Source organism: Zootoca vivipara, chromosome 3 (genome assembly GCF_963506605.1).
Source record: "Zootoca vivipara chromosome 3, rZooViv1.1, whole genome shotgun sequence".
NCBI lineage: Eukaryota > Metazoa > Chordata > Lepidosauria > Squamata > Lacertidae > Zootoca > Zootoca vivipara.
Window position 1 is genome coordinate 13913334 of NC_083278.1, and position 17389 is coordinate 13930722.

Here is a 17389-nt window from a genome sequence, read left to right on the forward strand (position 1 = left end):
CTGGGCCTACTGATAAGGTACTGTACTCTAGTTTACTGATAATCTCAAGTTTTTGCAAGAAGGTGCTTTTAAGTTTCTGTGCCTTAATTAGGGGGTTAATACAATCATATCCAGCCAAATAATTCCATATGCATGTGCAAGAATGGTTCATTTTTTAAATGATATTGGAACAGAGTAGACCAAGAGCAAATTAATAAATTGCTAGTGGTTCCTTCACTGAATTGAAGTGGCTGGCCTGTTGTATTTCTCCAGGAAGGCAAGTTGCTGACTTGGGGTTATACAAATTCTCTTACAAGGGAGGCATGTAGAGTTTTGCTGCTTTCAGGTTGTTCCATAAGCATTTTTAGGGTTTCTGGTGAACTTTGGAAGAGAACAAAACTAGAGAAGAATTCTACAGTGGCCAGTGATTTCACCTTGTCTTGGCCGCTGGCTGCTCTTCAGGGAGATGGGTGTGTGTGACCTGCAACCGTTTGTTAAAATGTGGAGGAATCTAGATCTTCCTGAACTAAAACATCAGAGCCCTCACAATTAATTTGCCCATTGCTTCATGTGCAAAGTTTTAAACAGCACGTAAATCTTTTTTTAAAAAATAATAATTTTTATTGTTTTTTACACATATTTTCCAGCATATCATTCTTTTAAACATCATTTCAACATCTTTGGCTATCATAGCCGAATACTTCCTTCAACCTCAACTGATGGTTTTTCTTAAATCTTTTCTAATCATGCGTTTTGTTACTATAGCTATTGCTATAAATTCAAATCTTAATACCTATTCTTAATTCTTTTCACAAATATTTTATATACAAGGGATGTCAATTGGTTACAGTTGCTTTCCAAATATATTGAAAACTTCTTCCATTCCTTTAGGAAAGTCTGGTCCTGCTGGTTCCAAATTTTCCCGGTTAATCTCACCATCTCAGCATAGTTCATCAATTTCTCTTGCCATTCTTCTTTAGTTGGCATTTCTTCTTGCTTCCACCTTTGGGCTAACAATATCCTCGCTGCAGTTATTGCATATAAAAACAATTTCTTATCATTCATGTGAATTTCTGTACCCACAATACCCAATAGAAGGGCTTCTGGTTTTTTAACAAATGTATATTTCAACGTTTTTTTCAATTCACTATGAATCATTTCCCAGAAGTCCTTCACTTTCTTACATTCCCACCACATACAGCAAGAAGTACCCTCCTTTTCTTTACATTTCCAACATTTGTTATCTGTTTTGTACATTTTAGCTAACTTCACTGGTGTTATATACCACCTGTACATCATTTTCATAATGTTTTCTTTCAATGCACAGCAAGCAGTAAATTTTATTCCATCTTTCCATAATTTTTCCCAATCCTCTATTTGTATATTATGACCAATATCTTTAGCCCAATGAATCATAACCGATTTAACTTCCTCATCTTTCAAATGCCATTCCAAGCACATAAATCATTTTAGTTTAATACTCAAACAGTACTAGAAAGATGCTTACTCCAGCAAGATTTGTATAATGTTGAAGATATATGTTAATTTCACAAACTTGTTTAGGTGTGTATGGGCTCATTCGCCCAATGGGCAAGTCTAAAAATAGCTAGCCTGTACCAAATCTCTGTGTCTCATTATTAGCACAAATGTTGAACACAATTACCTTGAAGATCAACCAGGAAAGGCCTCTTAAGGTTCACCTGAAGAGACCCCTTGCTCTTACAAACTTTGTGCTAATATACAGCTTGGGGGAATAGGTAATCTACCTGGTTAAACAAGATTCCTGCCACGCCTGTGGTTCTTACTTTTCATTGGAGTTCTTCTATAAATTAGTTAAACTGGAGTTCTATAAATTTATGTTCTAAGCTAGATGGCATTATTTATAAATTACCCATGTTGCTCAAAAACACGAGTGCGCTCAACAAAACACTCTCACCCCCATGCTGGAGAGGCTGCAATGAGATAAGTACCACATTCCAAGTGGTGGATGTGTGACCACATATATAGCCTTTCTGGCAGAGTGCATTTATGGAAATAAGCTATCTCACAGGTCAACAGGTGGAATGTACCCCAGGTTTGGCGCTGCTAACCATTTTCAGAGAAAAGCAACAAAGAATTAACCACTTTTCTTCCGTTGGCAGTACACATATTAGTAGTGCGTAACTGGAAAGAACTGGAACATTTGCAAATATCTCACTGGAAACAGAATGTGTGGACAGTTGCTATATCGGTTGGGGGGGGCGAAGAGACTACAAGCTCTGAACAGTACAAGAGACACAGATGATGTTATTGGAATTTGGCACCCTCTTTTAAAATATTTCATTGATAATCCTGAAGAATGGCATCCACCCAAATCACAAACTGGACTTTGGCAAAACTTAATGGACTGATTTGCCCTGGGGGAAGAAGTGAGGTAGTTTGGGATGGAGGAATTCTTTGCATTTGTTTTTATACACTGAAAATCAATAAAACCTTGTAAAAAACAGAACAGAGTGCACTTGTGTATTAATCTGCATTAATTTACATAAACTTTAGATCTTTGGTAGTCAATTGCACTAATAATGCATAAATATTAAGCAGTACTTATTAGTATTTATCATTACTATTGCGAGTTTTTCATGGAAGTTGGTCATTTCAGTACCAAATGCTGTTGCCCAAGGTACAAATAATGGTGGTTGTAAGCATGTGTTTCCAAATACTGGAATACTGTGACAGCTGTGCTCTGCAGTTTGATATGAAGAGGAAGTATGTTCCCAAGCTGCAGTCATTAGTCCAGGTGTCAGCAACGTTTTCGAGCCCTGGACCGGATCATTCCCACAGACAAGCGACTGTGGGACGGACATGCGCAGAAGTGATTTCTGGAGCTGCGCATGTCCAGGGCGCCGGAAATCGCTTCTGTGCATGCCCGGAAGCCAGAAATCGTGCCTGCGCAGAAGTGATTTTCGGTGTCTGGGCATGTGCAGATGCGATTTCCGGCACGACTCGGCGAGTCCCCGCACTGCACCATGGTGGTTTAGCGCAGCGCACGGGGGACTTGTCGAGCAGGCGGTTCGGTGACCGGGCGTCTCATGGGCCGGAGGTTTGCGACCTCTGCATTAGTCATTAGATGCCAGTGTCAATGAACTATTTCCTTGCGCTGACGTATTAAATGCTGCCTTCATCAATAATCATGAAGCAGTGCAATAATAATGCTTCAAGGTAGCTCTGATTTCTGAGATTACAACATGCTAATAATTATTTCCGAAAGCTTTAGAATCCTCATTCTCCCACCCCTTCTCCTTTTGCGCTTATCTCCTTAGTGTAAATGTTTTTTGGCTAGTTAAAGGCAATAGTGCTCTCCTGTGTCCATTAGGCTGTTTCTCACATTATAGCTATCAACATAAATAGTAATGCTAGCTGTTTTCCAGGCTAATTATTATGAAAATGTGTTTGAATTTCTCTTTACATTTGATACTGAGGCAGGCCAGTGGTGCATCTAACTCAGGGCTCATCTAGACTTCCTTTTGCATTGTGCTTTCCAGATCAGTGTCCAGGCGGTTCTTTTTTATATATCCTGTCAATTTCCCCGGAAAACCTGGTGTTTAGTGCTGAATCAGTACAAATCGCAATCTGCAGAAAACTTGTTTGGCATTCATTTCATTCAATTCAGCAGTAAACAGTGGGTTTTCCTTGAGGAAAGCGGTGGGATTTGTTCCTGGAAAGCACACAAGTCTTGATGAGTCCTCAGCATTGCCTCTCTGCTATAACGGGCAGTAACTCTCCAGAGTTGGATGCAGGGTTTTCTCAGCACTGTTTTGAGATGCTGGGAATCAGACCTGGGACCCCTCTTCTTGTTAAGCAGATGTTCTGCCACTGAACTTTGGCCTATCCATGATTAACATGTTTGCATATTCATAGACCTTTTGTATTTGGGGGCGGGGAGGAGAGAGCAATATGGAGTAAAGTTTCACCAGATTCCATACATTAAATAAAGGCATGTGAACTAGAATATTCCTTTTCACTGAGATGGAGCAACTCCTCTAGGATGAGTCAGTAAATGTTTAGAACAGTGTGCTCTTTCCTACAGACATGCTATTTTAAACCAACAGAATCAGATTATCGATAGATTGTAACTCCTGATTCAGACCAAAAATGCAAATGAAGAGGCAAGCATGAAGTTGGTTCTAGGAAGCAGTGGTTTATTTCAAGAGCACTATGTTCCATGCATTTCCATCCGTGTCTTTTTGGTACAGCAAAAATGGCTCACTCAAGAAATATACCAACACGCTCAGTCCCATCTAAGTCTCTACTTATATCCCAGCCAAGACTTGTTATATACAACTTGAAATTCTTTTATTATATCCTTATCTAATTCTGTATATCCTTTAAGCTATTTTACCTTTTAATTGTAAATCAAATCGTGCACGTTTCTGTTCTTGTTTTATTATGTCTATGAGCTTAAAGCTGAAATAAAGTGATTTGGATTTGGATTCCCAGCCAAGACTCTTAATTTTAAATGGAGGGCAGGCAGAGGGCAGGACAACCAGCGATGTGGCCAAGAATCAGACAATTGATGTATTACTGTGTTTAGAGCAAGATTTGTTTAAGGAACGCTGTAGTTTTATGCCCAAGTGAAATGATTATTGTTGTAACTTGCTTTATTTCCATTTTCAGGAAAATGGCGTCCCAAACGGAGGCATCTACAAACGGACATTTAATGAGTCCTTTGAACAAGCACCAATGTATGTGTCCATCCTTACGTATGCGGGTTTTGTCGTAGCAACGTCATTTGGCTACCTGCGAGACTTCTTGAGAGCTTGTGGACTCCAAAAAACTATTGTTGCTGTAGAGCGGGAAGAACAAAAGGTATATAGAATTAAAAACTGGTGAATGTTCTGATTCCTTCCCAAGCAGGAACGGAATGTCCAGAACAGGGTTGTAGGTGGAGGATTTGACTGTCACTTGCCCTTCAGATCTCAGGTTCCCATACTGCTTTCCATCCATCCCCCGACATAGGATGCCTCAAGACACATCTGTGGCAGAAGTCTGCATATGTCAGGCCACAGTTGGAGAAAGATCCCTTACTGACAGTGGACCACCCATGTTTTAGATGCCTGCCTTTCTCATTTTTGAATTTATATCTAAAATACCCAAGTCATCTGACTAGTGTACTAAATAATGTGGAGGGAGATATAAATGGGTGCAGCCTGCTCTCTACCTTCCCCTGCAAAACAACAACATGTGTGATGTGAATATAATGCTTTTTTCTTTAAAATAAAATTCTTTCAGATTTATGCTTTTTTCTTTAAAATAAAATCTTCCTTAAATTGGATCTTATGAATGATACAGGTGTGTGCTTGCAGGTATCCATAAGAATCAGGTGACACCAAAGTGAAATCTTTTCTTGCACTGGTCAGTAATTCTGGTGAGGTTCATTCAGAGATGTTTAGAATCTTGGGGGTGGGGAATGATACCTTGGTGATAAAGCAGCTGCCTTGCATGCAGAAGATCCAGGGTTCAATCCCTTCCATCTCTAGGGAGGGCTGAGAGAGACAGCTATCTGAAACCACAGAGAGCCTCTGCCAAGTGAGTATAGACAGCACTGAGTTGGATGAACAAGTGTCCTGAGTCCGTATAAAAGCAGCTACTGGTGTTCCTCTGTGGAAAGAACTCTGACAAAGGTCCTGGAGAGCTGCTTCCAGTTAGAATAAATAATACTTGCTGACTTGGACACATAGTCTTACCTGGTATTTGCAACTATTTTTCCAGTATTCATTCTGCAAATTGAGTTAATTTAAATCTATCAAGTTCTAGGGGAAAGGGTGTTCAGAAATGGACATAAATAAATATGAATGATCAGACTTGTCTTTTGAATGCCACCCTATGAATGCATATTCATAGCTACATGACTTGCAGATGGATGGTCTCACATGCAGATTTCAAGAGGTTCTGAATCTCTCAGAAAATAACTTTTTAAGGGATAGGGATGGTTGACACATTCTACTGAGAATCTCGCCTGTCACCATGATGAAAATGTAGGTGTGAGCCAGTCCTGGGGATGTGTCTGGAAAGCATAGGGTGTATTCCTATTATGCATGTGCTCTTTTCTCTTCCTACCCTTCCTACACTCACTGACCTCAACCTGAGAAACTGTGTGTTGTCACCTCCGGTTACAGATAGTAAAGATGATCTCTTCTAAAAGACGGCAGAGCACGTTGCATTTTCGCCTGTTTATGTAAGAGAAATGCAACTTAGCATCACTGTCTGAAGCGTTATGTTTTTCCTTTTGCAAATTGGGAGACCTGGCAGGGAATGCTTCCAGCACAGGGGGGAAATGCAGTGTTGAAGTAGTTTGGTTTCAGGGGGCAGGTACCGGTATATTATGCATGCCTAAAGGAAGCAAGGAAGCGGACTTCTTACCAAACATCAAATGCCTGGTTAGAAGTTCATTGTTAATTTGCTTATTAGTCTTCAAATCACTTGTCAGGTAAATGGAATGGCAACCCATTTGATCTTACAGATAGCTTACTTGTCAGTGCGAAAGCTTCCCTTTTAAGTACCACATGGCTGACTTGTGTGACAGACACACTAGTAGACTGTCCCTAAAGTATAGTGTTACAATGTCACAAGAATCACAGAATTGTAGAATTAGAAGGGACCATGAAGACCATCTGGTCCAGCCCCCTGCAATTCAGAAGTCCTGCCCACAGCCATCCCTGAGTGGTGTCAAACCACCAACCTTCTAGTTAACAGCCAGACACACTGACCCATTGCTCACTGCTAGTGTGCTAAGCCCCCTTTTAATTTTACAAAGTGCTTTTCAGTCTTGCCTTTTCTGATAGAGGTATACATACATACATACATACATACATACATACATACATACATACAGGGGTGATGACTTTTTTACAACCTCATTTCCCTGTATCATAATTTGATGAGCTTTCATTAACGATTAGATAAAATCTTACTTTCAAAGAGATTTGATTAAAAAAACCTCACACACAAAATTATTTTGAAAATTTTATTTATCAGTTTTTTGACCATTTTTGAAGTCACTGTAAGCAGATATAAAATTGAACCCAAGCTTTAGAGTCACATATATACAATATATATAGGGTCATCAAACACACAAGGAAGCTTTTTTTAGCTGCAGTAACAGTATAGACGCCGCTAGAGGATGATGTTTTGCTACCTCTCCTGTAGGTTCTTTTCCCAGCATGTCCGGCAGGGTCTGCTGGCTGAGTTTTGAGGTCCCAAAAAGGGGCTTTTACCTTGCGCAGGTGTGACATTTGTATACCCTATGTTGCTAAGAACACTCCCCATTGTGGAATGTGGTGTTGTGTCCAAATTTGATACGAAATATATATAGAATTGTTAATACAATTTTATGAAATGGGAAAACGGCATACAAAAAAATTAAAAAACGGTTTGTGCGTAACCTTTTTAAATATTTCAATGGAATATACCTCATTTTAGTCATTAATAGGCAAAAGTTCATCCATTTGTGCTACAGGAAATAATTTTTGAGGGGGGAAAATGAAAAAGTCATCACCCTAATACATACATACATACATACCAGAACACCACCAATGAAAGTCTACCTCTTGCCAGTCTAGATCACACTATATGTATCTTACTAAGACTTTCAGCCTGCTCTAGTGTGGCAGACTTGGGGGGTCGGTGACAAACTAAAAAACCCTCCAAAACAACTGAAATGTGCCCATCTTTAATCTCCAACCCCGAAGGCCAAGGAGGTAGTTCTTAGAATGCTTCAGAGATGTCAAAGTTTTAACTCTGTATTAGGATGGAATGCTATAACTGGAGGACAATATCAGTTGTGCGGGGTGTGTGTGTGTTAAATTCCACCTTTCCTCTAAGGAACTTAGAACTACTGTTCTCTTATCATTGTTTTCCCTATCCCCATTTTATCCGTGCAGCAGCCCTGTAAGGTGGGTTAGGCAAAGAAAGTGACTAACTGGCCCAACGATATTTGGGAAGCTTCATGGCTGAGTAGGGATTTGAACCTAGACTTCCTAATCTTACCTTAACACTGTAACTAGCAAGACCACATGTAGTCATGTGTACAGCTGTTGATGTTTTTTATAACTAAAAAAAACCTTAGATGATGCATAATATCCTTGAGATGTAACTTTGCACACTTCTTTTCCCTTTAAAAAACTTAGGATTTTGTACCACTTTATCAAGATTTTGAAAACTTTTTTACAAGAAACCTCTACGTGAGAATAAGAGACAATTGGAACCGCCCTATCTGCAGCGTTCCTGGACCAAAGTTTGATCTGATGGAACGTGTTTCAGATGATTACAACTGGACATTTAGGTGGGTCAGGCTACTAAATACACGTGATGATTGATAAAGAAAAATGTGGCTCTCACTCTTTTTCCATAGCTATCAGTGGAATTTTGTAATTACCTATTTTGTGATACCACATAAATCATAGAATCGCAGAATTGTAGAGTCTGGACAGATCTGTTTGGGAAGTCTTTTTATAAAGATTATGTTCTTGAATTGTGACTCAAACCTAAAATTATTAATGGTTTCAACGTAAGCCCTGTTCCTGTGTTAACTCACTTGCACGGCACTTGCATCTTGAAGCAGGATTGCATTTCTGCCCTTGATGGTAGCCTGGCTGGCACATCACACAATGGCCCAGGGCTTATCCACACCTCCATTTGACCCCCAACTTTTTGTCTGGGGGAAACCTGATATTTAGTTCTGAATTGGAACAAACTGCAACTGAGTTTTCCATGGATTGTTGTTTGCTCTGATTTAGCACTAAAGAGTGGGTTTTCAGGGGGGAAGCGGCAGGGCAAAGGCAAAACTGCTCGGACTTGTGCCTAGAAAGCATGGGACCAGCAGAAAACCACTTGAACCCTTTCTTTATAGGCACAAGATAAGCAGAAGTGTGGACAAGCCCTTAGTGTGAGCATACACACTCCCAAAGAAGAGATTGCAATCATTTTGCTGCTGCTCCCCATTTGTTCTGCTGCTAATTGTGATGTCCAAACCAGGACTAATCAGTTAGATCTCCTGGACAAACCATGAGTTTTAAAACAAATAACAAACCTTCTGCTGAGCCCACCAATCTCTCCAGGGAGCACAGTCAGATACATGTAAAAGCTGGAGGGGGAGAGCTTCTATTTCATTAGCAAGTGCATGTATCTTGTATACGCTCAACACTATACCAGCCAGATTAGAGTATCAGGATTGAACTCTGAGCTACCACAAACTTCAAACATAAATGCTATAGGAAATCCATGTTGTTAATCTGGAATTAATCCAAATTCTTTATTTTGATCGCAACAGAGAAAGGAACAGAGTACAAAGGGTATTAATCCTGGTGGCCAATTGCACTGGCTGCCAATTAGCTTCCGGGCCCAATTCAAAGTGCTGTTTTTCAGCTATAAAGCCTTAAATGGCTCAGGACTGCAATACTTCAAGGACCTCCTCTCCCCATATAAACCTCCCCAGAGTCTGCATTCATCATCTGAGGCCCTTCTTCATGTGCCTCCTCCACTTGAGGTCTGGAGGATGGCCACACGAGAATAGGCCTTTTCTGCAGTGATATTTGTGAAATACTCACCCAAGAGAGGTCCGCCTATATATTTTTAGGTGACAGACGAAAACGTTCCTCTTAAACAGGCCTTTGGCTGATTTATATTCTACAACCTTTTAAATGTGTCTGTGGGAAGGGAGGGTTGTTTTTGTTTAATTTTTTGCTGTTTTGTTTTATTTATTTACTTGTTTTTATCCTGTATTTTGTTTTGTGAACCACCCTGATATCTTACGATGAAAGGCAATATATAAATCTAATAAATAGCAACAACAACAATAAGGGATGTAAGAATTGCTTTCGGGGGGAAAATATTGTAACTTTTACAGATTACTTTTCAAATTTGAGGAACTGTCACTGCTCAAGAAAATAAATTTTGCTAAGTCTTCTCCAGAAGACATTATTCAAATAAATTGACTGAGAGAAAAACAACCATGGAGCTGCTTGTGTGTTTGATGCAGGTGAAAAAGGACTTCATTTGTTGGCTGAAATGTAGTTCCTTGTGCAGAGTTTGCCACTCGCACATATGCTTTACCAATGACCAGGTCTATTAAATAAAAGGAAACAAGGGCAAGGTTTATAGGGTCACTTCCATCGTATAGTTTTTTTCATGTTGGCCTAACTCAGATCCTCAATTCAGAAGGTTTTAATAATGCCATTTATGTGCTGTATTATTACATCAACATTGTGATTTGAAATAAGTTTTTTTTTCTTGGCTGTAGGTTCACTGGAAAGATAATGAAGAATGTAATCAACATGGGTTCATATAACTACCTCGGCTTTGCAGAAACTGATCCTAGCGCTTTGAAAACTGTGAGCACTATGCTGCATAAATACGGCACAGGCGTATGTAGCACCAGACAGGAAATGGGTAAGGAACAGTTTTTCAGTTACTACCAGATTTTACTTTTTAGAGGAATGTTATTCTCACTGTGAGAAAGTACACATCCACTCAGACTGTTGCCTCCCAACCCGCCACGGATCACACACACAGCAAGCTACCTGTTGAATTCTGGAGGCACAAGACTGGATCACTCAGTTACTTAGAGCACAGTGCTGATAACACCAAGGTTGCAGGTTCAATACCGTATGAGAAAGCTACATATTACTGCATTGCAGTGGGTTGGACTAGATGATCCTTGGGGTCCCTTTCAACTCTACAAGATTTGTGTATGCTTGGTTTAGTCAACATCAAAGGAAATTTGCAGTGGGGGTAGGGAATGAAACAAAACAACTTAATGAAGACTGAAGCGCAAAGTAGCCAGCCACATACTTAGTAATGCAATCTTCTATACTCTTACATCTGCCCAACTGCATCATGGTGCTTCTCCCATGCTATGCAAGCAGCTCAGGGTTTGTGCAGCCTTTCAAAGACCTGGATTTTTTTATTTTAAAAAAATATTTAAAAGAGAATCTCAACAACTTTTTTTGGGGGGGGGTACTTCATCTTAACACAAATAGTACAATCTTACCTTGAAAGTCAAATGGTATCGGTTCCAGAAGTCCATTCAACTTCCAAAACATTTGGAAACCAAAGCACAGCTTCTGATTGGCTGCAGGAAATTCCTACAGCCAATCGGAAGCCACATCAGACATTCAGGTTCCAAAGAACATTCGCGAACTGGAAAACTTTTGGGTTTGCGGCATTCAAGAGCCAAAACGTTCGAGTACCATGGCATTCAGGATCCAAGGTACGACTGTATATTAAATATCCAAAATAATTCAGTTTCTGTTGTGGAAATTGCTTTCTTCATATGTGTGTTGAGATTGCCATCGACTTCTTTATTTGAGTAGTAGTTTTTGGCTTTGTGGCACATAAACAAAATTGGGTGGAATTGAGCATGCTGCTAAATAGAGTTTGTGGACAGGGAGGCAGCTCCATTCACACAATAGGACTATCCCCCCCCCCCCATCCCGTAAATGTGTTCTGGACTTCCTCTCCAGGGCAGATTTAGGGGGCGCAGGAGAAGGAAGGGGGAAATAGCATTATGCAAGCGAACCTTGTTCTATGCACACAACAATTTTGTTGAATCCCGCCTTATGTTTCCTGTGGCCTTTTATATTTTAAAGGTGCTGCTTTATGAAGTCTAGCAAGGCAATAATAATAATAATAATAATAATAATAATAATAATAATAATAATCCTCTAGCAAAGCCCAGTTAGAAATCCTTAGGGTGGTATTTAAAATGCTGCCTTTTGGTCATGTACTATTTTAACAAGTGCCACAGAGAGAGTGGAGAAAGCTAATAGAAATGATGGTTAACACAGTGAATGAATGTTTATAAACTCATGCTGGTATAACCATCTAAATGTCCATTGTTAATCTTACATCTATTGCTGCGGCTACCTTTCTTGCTGCCTTACAGCAAGGCCATGTAATCTAATTTTTGCTGCTCATGTACCAAATGAATGTGATTGTTATCAGCTCTGTAATTTATAAGAGCTTAGCTATTTCTGAACCAGTGTGAAGAGCATCACTTTCCATTTCTGGCCCTATTTCAAACCACGAAAACATTTTTAAAAGTAGCCGCCATGCATATTTGTTGTACTTATAAGCCATAGCTGTCAAGTTTTCCCTTTTCTCGCAAGGAAGCCTATTCAGCATAAGGGGAGTTCCCTTTAAAAAAGGGAGAACTTGACAGCTATGTTATAAGCACCTTTTAAAAAATCATGCTGTTATCTCATAAAATCAGCTGACAAGAACAGTATGGAACATATTTGTATTAGTCACACACAAAATTGGGCAACGGTATTGAGGATTAGTTTATCTACTCTAGATCAGTTATAATGCCTTCTGTGACACTGAGACTTAAATCTTTCAATATCTCCAAGAAGTATTTGAATAATATGCAAATGCTTCACTGGAGGTATAAAGTGCAATAAGCGCGAAACACACTAGCAGGGGAACTATTATCCTGGAACATTATCTCTAGAAAAAGCACAGTGACGCCGACATAATTTTTTTTGCCATTTGGTGACTGAAGTCTGACCCATACAACAGAATTAATAATAATAATATTTATACCCTGCCCATCTGGCTGGGTTTCCCCAGCCACTCTGGGCAGCTCCCAACAGAATATTAAAAACACGATAAAACATCAAACATTCAAAACTTCCCTAAACAGGGCTGCCTTTAGATTTCTTCAAAAAGTCAGATACAGTAGTTGTTTATTTCCTTGGCATCTGATGGGAGGGTGTTCCACAGGGCGGGTGTCACTACTGAGAAGGCCCTCTGCAGTCTGCCGGGTTCCCTGTAACCTCACTTCTTGCAGGGAGGGAACCGCCAGAAGGCCTTCGAAGCTGTGCTTGAGGGCCAAGGCCGTTTAGGGCTTTAAAGGTCAGCACCAACACTTTGAATTGTGCTCAAAAAGTTACCGGGAGCCAATGTAGGTCTTTCAGGACCGGTGTTATATGGTCTCAGAAGCCACTCCCAGTCACCAGTCTAGCTGCTGCATTCTGGATTAGTTGTAGTTTCCAGGTCACCTTCAAAGATAGCCCCACATTGAGCACATTGCAGTAGTCCAAGCGGGAGATAACCAGAGTATGCACCACCTTCTCAATACTGAGAAAGTACTCTTGAGACAAGAAATTAAGTTTATTCATCTTCCTAATACAATCACACTGCATGAGTTGAATACATCTTTTGATTTGGGCTGTTTCTTGCAGTACCTCCTTAAGAAACCCTCGGTGTTTCAGTCTCTACTCATAAATGTCTACTAGTGGGCTTCCTCTGTGCTCTGCTAGCCAGCAAGCAGCAGTTGTCTCTACTTGTACCCAATGTGGGACCTTGTTAACTTCACGGGGTGAGTCAGCCTGCTCATGGTCTGGAATAGTTTACACTACAATGGAACCTCGGTTGTCGAACACTTCGGAAGCCGAACAATTCGGAACCCGAACACTGACAACCCGGAAGTGAATGCTTCAGTTTTCGAACGAGCCTCAGAAGTCGAGTGGCTTCCTAGGCATGTTTCTCCATTTTTTAAAAGGAATTTGCCGACTGTTGTCGAATGTTTCGGAAGTTGAACAGTCTTCCGGAATGGATTACATTCATCAACAATGTTCCACTGGCTTGGGTTGCTACCATATTCTTCTATATTGTCAGCTGAAGAAGGAGTTTTTCTTCGAAACTGAGATCACCAGACTCCCTACGGCTGCTCAACCACTCCAAATAACTCAGTTGTGTCAAAGATAATGAAAATATATCATTAATTGTAATATTGTACTTTGACGATTCTGGAATACTGCTTGCATGTACTGTATGCCTTGTAATAGCAGGTACATTGTGACGAATATATTCGTTGTACTTTGCTTGCCTTTGTATGCTGGCCTGAACCCCTGTGTTTTCTATTTGTGTGTGTTCCTATACAGTGGGTTCCTTATTTTTGTGCTTGGAGTAAGGAAGAGGCAGAGTTCCTCCAAACTTTGGCTTTCTGGAATTCCTGACATCCCAAAAAACCTTAGGGGAAAGCTTGTATAACTTGTTCTGAGTGCCGGTAGATAGTTTTTCTTTTCTTTTTTCTTTCTTTTTTATAATATATTTATTAAAGATTTTTTACGTACAAATATGACAACAAAAAAAGAAGAAAAAGAAAAAAGAAAAGAAAATCAAAAATAAAACAAAAATGAAAAAAATTACAAATACAGATCTTGTTAATATCATAACTTCGACTTCCCCGTCCCTCCCCTCCCAAGTCTATTTTAACCGGTAGATAGTTTTTCTACGCATTACCAACAACACCACTGAACACTGGTTTTATAGCAGTCATACCATTGGTCCATTGTGCTCATTAATGTCAATGTTGACTGTGTGTCACGGTCTAGGATTTCAGGCAAGAGTCCTTTCCCAACTGTACCTGGAGAATCTAATGTCAAACCTGGGATTTTTTTCACTTGCAAAGCATAGTGAGCTATGACCCTTCCAGTAATCACAGTGTTGGTCGATGTAACAATATTTGTGCCTGCCAGCCTAAGCATGTAAATCCCTGCCTAGATTGAGTTGGTTCTATCCTTTTTGCATTAAAATTTGGGCTTAGAAACATGTTGAAACTGAACTGGGCATTTCATCCCCGCCCTGTGTATCTTATCACAAACCTCCCAGTGATAAGATCTGGTAGGTGCCTCATGGTTTTTCCTGAACACCTCACCTACCACCCACAGAGGTTCCACTCTAATTAGAAATGTGCAAAGCAAAGGGCTGGTCTTGCACACCCTTGCCAGTCAGGTTTGACTTATGCAAATATGAATCAGGAATTAGTTCTCGTTATGTTCTGAGAGCCATTGACATGCAGATATAGCTGCATGTTAATATAGCCTGAAACAAATCTGTCACGCTGGTTTTTGCCTGTAACATAGACAAGGATGCTTTTGCAACATCATGGAGGTGACCTTGCTGATTGCAGGAAATTGTATTTGGTTAGTTCAGTTGAACAGCCTGGAGTGTTCCCTTATCTGATGATTTGTCATAGAGTAATCTGATAGCCATGTCATAATTTCCAATTTATAGTGGTCACCTGTAAAAATTTGGAAGCTATTGTGGGGAGGCGGAAGTCTTAACAGTAAACTTGTGTTACCTGTATTAAGAATGCATTGGTCTGAATCTAGAGTAGCACTTCTGCAAATGGGCTGCAGTCCCAGAATTTCCCCCTGCTGTCTTGCTGTTCCAGAGGGTCCTCCAATCCTCTGGAGCAGATTTTCAGATAGGGGAAATGAGGAATCAGCAAAAACAGTCACACACTCCATCCTGTGAGCAGAACTTTGCACCTGGGATCTCTGGATCCAGCTGGATATAGTAACTGTATGTGTTATATTTCATGAAAGTAGTAAGGTAGAAATACTGTTTGTTTGCTTTATATTCAAACAAAAATATTTGGTGCTGGCAAACAGCTGTTAACCCACATATACTTTGGCTTTTGTCAGTTGGGAAGATTTTTTAAAAAATTAACTTTACAATACTTAGCTGCTGGAGCTCACCAGACAGTTCAGAAAACAGGTTCTAACTATAAAATGCAAGAATATAACAATAAACGTAACAAAATCTAAAAACCGCTCAAGACAGCCGCAGGATAAAACCAACACCAGAAACCAGTAGCAGTGCAAGAATCTAAAAAGCACCAATATATATTTAAACCTGAAGGATTAAAATTGTGAGAGGAGAATGGCCTTAACGTTATCTCAGAAACTTGCATTTTCGGTGTGTTTGTATGTGTTGGTGGAGCAGCCCAGCAAAGCCTAATCATGTTTAGAATACTGACTGATAGTTGGGGGGGCAGGGGAGAACACCAGTTGAAAACCAGGCAAGGGAATGAAATGGAGTATCCTGTCAAAGGGCATGGGGCTGGTTTTTAAAAACCTGGAAGAGGAGCACCCCACGTATTGCAACAGGCTTTTTGTAGGTACATTAGGACTGGCATTCAGGGTAAGTCCACAATGCAGTCTAGATCAACCACAGGAATGAATTAAAAGTCTTTGCCGTTAGTTCCTGACCACTCCCAATAATTTCCATAAATAGATAAATAAAATTGAGAAGGGATTCCTGAGGGTGGGAAGAGGAGGGCCTAAAACCATCCAAACCCTTTTGTGGATATTTTCACTCAGCACATGGATAGATCTACTGGCTTTCTGGGTAGAGTAGGGCTGTGGGCGGGGACATGTATTTAGCCCCGCCCCCAGAGCCACATGACTCCTCTGGTCCCTTTGTATGTTTTCAGTGAACTTTTGCAGCGGGGAAGGAGCCATGGATAAGTTAATCAGAGCTGGTCCATCTCCATTATCATATCCTTGGCTTTGTTGGCCTTTAATAGCTCCTACCTCAGGGGTCAGCAAACTTTTTCAGCAGAGGGCCGGTCCACTGTCCCTCAGACCTTCTGGGGGGCCAGACTATATTTTGGGGGGGAAATATGAACAAATACCTATGCCCCACAAATAACCCAGAGATGCATTTTAATTAAAAGGACACATTCTACTCATGTAAAAACACGCTGATTCCCGGACCGTCCGTGGGCTAGATTTAGAAGGCAATTGGGCCAGATCTGGCCCCCAGGCCTTAGTAAGGAAAGTAAGGAAAGGAAAAACAGCACTTGAGATTGAACACTTCAACATGTCAGCATATGGGATCTTTTAAATAAAAACTTTAAGTACATTTATTCATTTATTATTTCTCTCTAGAAATATTTATGTGCCAGTACATCACAATAATATATCAAAGCTCTCTGCTACAGCTGAAATAAAATCATACAATAGAAATATATAAGAAGTTCAAAACCATTCTCATGTAAGATTCGCAGTAATCTGCTGGATATATCCGCTTCTTGCAAATTGTTTGCTTTGATTTTCTTGGGAGGCACTAATGTGATCTGTAAAACTATTTTTAATTGTTTCCAACAGGCAACCTCGACAAACATGTTGAATTAGAGAATCTGGTGGCAGAATTCCTGGGCGTTGAAGCGTCTATGGCATTTGGCATGGGCTTTGCTACAAATTCTATGAACATCCCTGCGTTGGTTGGGAAGGTGAGTGAACGTCTTTAGCAGGGGTCCCCAAACTTACCCAGCTTTGGGCTGGTGCCCGCAGCATGGATCGCGCGGTGGGTTGGAGGGCGGGGGAGTGCACGCCCATACACATGCGCACACGCTATTTCCGGTGTACTTCCGGGTCGGAAAGGCACCAAAAATAGCTTGTGCGCGTGCGCCTGGGCCTCCTCCGACCAGGAAGTGCACCGGAAATGATGTGTGCGCATGCGCACAAGCTATTTCTGGCGCTTTTCCAACCCGGAAGTGGGCAGCTGCACCGGTAACAGCGGGCGGCGCCGGGGGCTGTTGGGGGCCAGATAAAAGACACCTTCGGGCCGTATCTGGCCC

General features: G+C 40.7%; 1 protein-coding gene across 1 annotated transcript in view; it reads left to right on the forward strand.

The window, feature by feature from the left end:
* The window catches only part of SPTLC3 (serine palmitoyltransferase long chain base subunit 3), a 65834-nt gene that overhangs the window by 23611 nt on the left and 24834 nt on the right, over positions 1 to 17389 (forward strand). The window contains exons 2-5 of the mRNA XM_035110067.2: positions 4633 to 4824; positions 8145 to 8299; positions 10256 to 10404; positions 16917 to 17041. Coding sequence (XP_034965958.1) covers positions 4633 to 4824; positions 8145 to 8299; positions 10256 to 10404; positions 16917 to 17041 — 621 coding nt within the window. The remainder of the gene's footprint in view (positions 1 to 4632; positions 4825 to 8144; positions 8300 to 10255; positions 10405 to 16916; positions 17042 to 17389) is intronic.